The 5,899-nt window shown below is 39.4% G+C and overlaps 1 protein-coding gene across 1 annotated transcript; it reads left to right on the forward strand.

The window, feature by feature from the left end:
• The first annotated feature begins 792 nt into the window (after window positions 1-792).
• On the forward strand, window positions 793-5,318 carry LOC108885561 (N-acylethanolamine-hydrolyzing acid amidase). The gene is given in 12 exon segments (XM_018679954.2): window positions 793-1,043; window positions 2,170-2,334; window positions 2,468-2,591; window positions 2,792-2,882; window positions 2,994-3,037; window positions 3,039-3,080; window positions 3,161-3,333; window positions 3,438-3,500; window positions 3,585-3,651; window positions 3,759-3,787; window positions 4,123-4,192; window positions 4,337-5,318. Coding segments are annotated over 12 exon segments (1,065 nt in total). The 5' UTR covers window positions 793-867; the 3' UTR covers window positions 4,358-5,318.
• The last annotated feature ends 581 nt before the right edge of the window (window positions 5,319-5,899 follow it).

Genomic DNA, 5,899 nt, shown 5'->3' on the forward strand with positions numbered 1-5,899 from the left:
ACTCCATCTTTGCATGATAACCAGGGCAGGACATCAACAACTGTGACATGTGATAACAAGTCCACACCAAACCAAAGAGTTCCTCTTTCAACTTTCAGTTCCTGTGATTCCAGTAACTGACTTCCTGTATCATTCTAGGAGGGTAGGCACAGATCCAACAGCTTTTTTTTTTTTTTTTTTTTTTTTTTTTTTTTTTTGTCTGCACCTTATTCTCATTCTGTTATCAAATAAGTTCCACAAGTGAAGCACTAAAAGTACAATATTGATTAAATACTGACACTACTTAAAATAATAAGAATAAGAATAAGAACTACTGCACATGTACAGTTTTGAGGTAGGTTACTTGTACTACTACTTCTACTTGTCAACTCCACTACATTTTAGAGTGAACGACTGCACTTCTACCATTATTTAGCAACTATTTACTCTATATGCATATACATATGCAAATAGGAAATGGGGCTATTCTGCATACTGTGCTTTTGCTTCTCACACTTTTGGTGGATGTGCTGGTATTGGCTCCGTAGTTCTACTACTCTACAGGAATTTTTCATAGTTTGTTTTCATAGTATTTTCATGATGTGAAGTTGTTTCACCTTGGAAATGCTCTGGATACTTATTCCATGGTTGTATTATTATCATTATCATTAGTAGTGGTGGTGGTAGTAGTAGTATAGAGGAAGTTATAAGGAATTGATCTGTTCCGCTAGAAGTTTGTGAAGTGACCAGGGTACTTATCGGCTTTTATTCTGAAAATCTTGGAGCGGAAGCCTCGCTTTTGTACTTTGTCTGCAACTAACTGGAGCACAGAGGAATTTCGCCGTCATTGCCGTCTGGCAGCGGGTGTCACGGGCTGGACCGGCTAAGATGGTGGGATCTGCGGTTCTGCTGCTCGGACTCGTACCGGTGGTGTTGTGCCAGGCAGAGTTCGCCCCACCCACAGTAAATATCAGCCTGGATGTTGATCCAGAAGTGCGATGGATGCCTCTGCTCGAAGTGTTTGACGTAGACTACCTTAAGAAAGCTGCCGCAGAGGTCATTGAGTAAGTTTTCCAGAAGCTCTTTTCTTTGCATGCTACTTAGTTCATTATACATGAAAAGTTTGTATGTAAGTGTTTAATTCTAGAAAGTGCTCTATTACTCTGTAATGCTACATTTGTCAGATGTGCAAAGGTTAGCACTCTGTTAGAGGTAGTGTATTGCCGAATATGCATCAACATTATCAGGGAAATTGCCAAAATAGGTAATTGGACAAAATAGGCGTTTGTCAAGATCGAAATGTAAACAAGCTTAGGTAACTAACAGGCCAAAAATGGCAGAGTTTCACCCTCTTTACGTTATCAGTGGTGGTAAAGAAAAAGAGGGTGAACTAAATTCATCAAGGGTATAACTACAAATACCCTTAAAAAATCAATTCTGTCAGGCAGCTAACATGCTATGTTAGCCTTTAAATGTGCTATATGTAAGTTTTTGCTATCACTATATAAGCAAGGTTAGCATTAACACCTGTTCAGTAGAGGACCAGAAGAAATGCTGCAGGTTCAGCATCATACTTCTTTCTTGTGTTAGCCAAGAGCAGTTCAGAGGGGTGGAAAGCAAACACAATTTTAAATTGTTGTTTTGCTTCTAATTCTATAATTTTTATCTTCTACTTAAGTTAGCATGTTAACCAGCTAGTAATACCAATTTGTAGGGATGGAACAATATCAAAATCTCACGATACGGTAATACCTCGGTAACAGGTCCACAATAAGTATTTATTAAAAAGATCTGTTTATTGAACAAGGCATTAATTTTAGAGTGCCAACAGTCAATTGGATAATAAAGTGCAAAAAACAGTCAGTTGCACTAACGTGTCAATAGGGTTACATCCCCACCACTTCGGGAATATAAATAACTGTAGCATCCTGCTCTGCCCTCAGTCAAACATGCGAGAATGAAGAAGTAGCCCAGAGGGCGTAATCTAACCTCTTGTCTTGTAAACAGAACATTAGTTGAAGCTCTTGGCAAGTGATCTATGTAGCGATTGCAAAACCTTACATATAACACAATTTATCAGTGAGTAAATTAACTTCTCAACTAATGGACTTCCGGACTTTGTTATTGTGTTTATCCTCCACTATATCTATGTTGACATTGACTACACAGACGTTTTTTTGTTTTTGTCAGCTCCACAGTTCCAAAATGGGTGCATCATGCAGTTGAACCTGTTGTGATGGCCTTGGAAAAGTATGTCCCTCAGCCTTACGCGGGAGAGATCCGCGGCATGGCCTCATACATGGGAGGAAGCCTTTCAGACGTCATCATTCTCAACTTCGCCTATGAAATAACTGCGTATGTATTAAACCCTACTTACGCATTGATAGTTGAAACACAAGTACCGTGCAGAGGCACAGAATGTCAAACACGTATGCAGGATTAAGTGAGAGGCCACTCATGCATGCAAACAACCTCTATGCGTTCCTAGATTTTGCACTAGCATCGTAGCTCAGGACAAAAATGGCCACGTGTACCACGGCAGGAATCTTGATTATCCACATCCTGTTCTGAGGAATCTGACTGTCAACATAATTTTCCTCAAAAATGGAGAGGTATGGTATATTTTCCAAACATTAAAAAACTCAATAGCAGGCAAATGTACCTCCTCAAACTATACCTAGAAAAATAGCTAAGAATACTTATGCAGAATCACATATCAGTCTATAAAGTTTAGCATGTGCACAATGTTCTTGCATGATGATCTGATGTCCAGGGTACAATATGATTATTTTTTTCACAAATCCCCATTCAGGTAGCGTACCGTGGAACGTCTTTTGCTGGCTATGTTGGACTGTGGACAGGACAGAGTCCCAACAAGTTTACTGTCTCTGGTGACCAACGTGGTAAGAATGGACTCTCAGTAGCCATGTTTGTCCAGAAAGGCTATAATAGTAACATTTTGTTGTAGTTTTCTTCTTTTTTTTCATTTACATTTTTTTGTTCATGATCATTAGGCAAGGAACACTGGTGGGACTGGTGGAAGAACGTGGTGTCAGCTTTTCCTCTTTCAGAGGTCCCCAGTCAGCTGGCTGGTGAGGGAGGTGAGTATGTTATGTAAACTAGTATAATGAGGGCCCTTACTGTATAAGGAAATTAAACTAATCATGTGTAACCTATGCAGACACTGGAGGAAGCACAAGACTTTCAGGACGCAGTGATTCGTCTTTCTAAAATCCCCATCATCACTGGGGTGTATTACATTGTGGGTGGTGTGCGAGCAGGGGAAGGGGCTGTCATCACCAGAGACCGAGTGGGTCCCGCTGATATCTGGCCACTGGATCCTGTGAATGGAGGGTAGGCAAAATAAAGGATTCGAGTAGAATCTGGTACTTCAAAGTGTGTGTTGAGCATAATTACACAACTGGATCCAAACAGAAAGCTGCATGTTCCTGTTTTAGATGGTACAGAGTGGAGACAAACTTTGACCACTGGCTTCCTCCACCATCCTGGGATCATCGAAGGTGAGTCATCTCATATGATGAATGCATCCAAAATATTCTTGTTATTCCCATTAATTACACTGTTGTTGTATGTTCATTTCTCAGAGAAGCAGCCAACAAAGCGCTAAATGCTACTGGCCAAGATAACATAAACATGGATACGCTTTATCAGGCAAGTGTAGACCAAAGTACACCGCAGATATTGGCAGAAATGCTGCAGTGAACATTTTGAAAGTCAGAGACAATGTATGGATTTTTAACTGGAGTGTTGTCCTCCAGGTTTTGTCACTGATTCCAGTGTGCAATGGGTAAGTTATTTGTACAGCTATTCTCTCATTTGTTGCTTAAGGTATCGCATGACTGTTCATGTTGCTGAGATGGGGCAGTTGTGTGCATAGCAGTTTCAGTTCCCTTTGCCCACACCTCAGCAAGAATGTCAATAGGCCTTTGTTTGACACCTTACTCCCAGCACTTAGCAAGTAACATATAGAACAGCTATGGCTGAGTTTAAGTCAGGGTGTTTAAAATTGTGAGTGTATCCTACACAGTCTTTAAAAAACATTCACACAACTTGTTTTATTGAAGTTTGTGGATTGCCTCACATTTGATAGTATTTAATATCTCCTATCTTGCTATCCCCCAGAATTACTGTTTACACAACAACAATGAGTGCAGCAGCTCCTGAGAGGTATAATACACTTGTCAGGCCACAGGTAATTACATTATGTCTTAAATGTATTTGCTTGCACTCTCAATTTCTTTCCTAATCATTTTGTCTTAGAATAATAAGCAATGGAATGGTGAGACGCCTCTGAAAAGTATGACTGTCTCCCTCATCCTTTCTAATCTCTTTGAAGGGCTGCCTGAGGACGGACTGAACTGACTGCAGCCAACAACGCACTGATTTTTGCTGCATTGCCCTTGTGTATCTGAACCTGTATCTGAACTGTATCTGAGCACAGCATGGTTAGATACGGATTCACGATCATGTGGAGATTATAGAATTGAGAATAGCAGGGAAATTGGACACCTGCGTTTTTAGGGTGACAATGCTTTTCTGCCTCTAATGAATGTAAATGTGATCATTTTGCAAATTATACATCAAGCTTAATACAACTTTGGATACTGAAATGACTGTGATTGTCTGCACTAAACTGAGGACCAATTTTTGAGTGCATAAATGACACTGAGATTCAGCACCAGTCAAAATGTTTCCCAGATAAAATGGAGTAAACTGAGTCTGCTTCATCCCTTAAATTTATACACCACTCTGTTTTATGCCTTTGTGTCGGCGACAGCTGTGGCCGGAGGCATTATGTTTATCTTCATCTCTGTCCCATTCTTGTGAATGTGATATCTCAGTAATGAATTCCTTCATTTCTTCATTCTGTGCAAATGTTCACTAGACTTTGGTGGTCAGAGGTTAAGCTCATAGTGATTACAAAAAAATATGTTTTTGGCCATAACTCAACAACTACAGCTGGACTGGCTGGGAGAGGCATATGACCATGACTGCTTAAATATTAGTAACCAAACTTCACCTCCAACAGTGTGACAAAAGTATATGAAAGGTGACAGTATTTTTTTATCGTTATTTAAATATGGTGTACTCATCTTATTATTATTGAGAGATCTGAGTACATTCAAATGCAATTTGTTTTTAGTTCAGAAAAGAATAATGTCCTTATGCAGTCTTTACAGTTATTTAAAAGCATAACTATCATGTTTGTAATTTTTTTATTTATTTATCTTTGCTACCTGTAAGCTTTTAGTTTCATGGGACATATTTTTCTTTATTATCCAGAAAGCCCTTTAATTAAAATTACAACTGCAAATAGACTATTATTTGTTTGGATAAGTTTGGATGATGACTCGATGCCACCTAGCTGACCAGAGATGAGTCTTAATTTATCTATTTATGCAACTTAAAAACAGAGAAGACTTTTGCCAGTTGATCAACCACTCAGGGTAAAGATCCAACCTAAGGCTCAGGCTTTATACTGAGAGGAAAAGGATGTCATTCTTGTTCTTACAAGCAGGAACATTGAAATAAATGAAGAGCTTCTGTTTGATTATGTAGTGGTGAGCAAGTCTTTGAGAGGAGAGGGCTTAGACCTCTATTTGGCTCTAGACGCTATGCTACCAGCACCATGTCCTGCATTTTCTGGAGACATTTTGTCATTGACTGTGGCCTAGTACCAGGAGACAGATGAAGGAAAACTCACAGGAATTCAATACGCAACATAGGTCAGAGGCCAGCCAAAACTGGATCAACTACTCATCCCCTAACACCAGCAGACATTATGGACATGCTAATTTGACTGGCCACATCAAATTTGCTTTGTATTACACATAACATAGTGGCTGTGTTTGTGTTGAACATCATCAGTGGTTCTAAATTTTGAGTTTTGATTGATAAA

The sequence above is a fragment of the Lates calcarifer genome, linkage group LG12, assembly GCF_001640805.2.
Source record: "Lates calcarifer isolate ASB-BC8 linkage group LG12, TLL_Latcal_v3, whole genome shotgun sequence".
NCBI lineage: Eukaryota > Metazoa > Chordata > Actinopteri > Centropomidae > Lates > Lates calcarifer.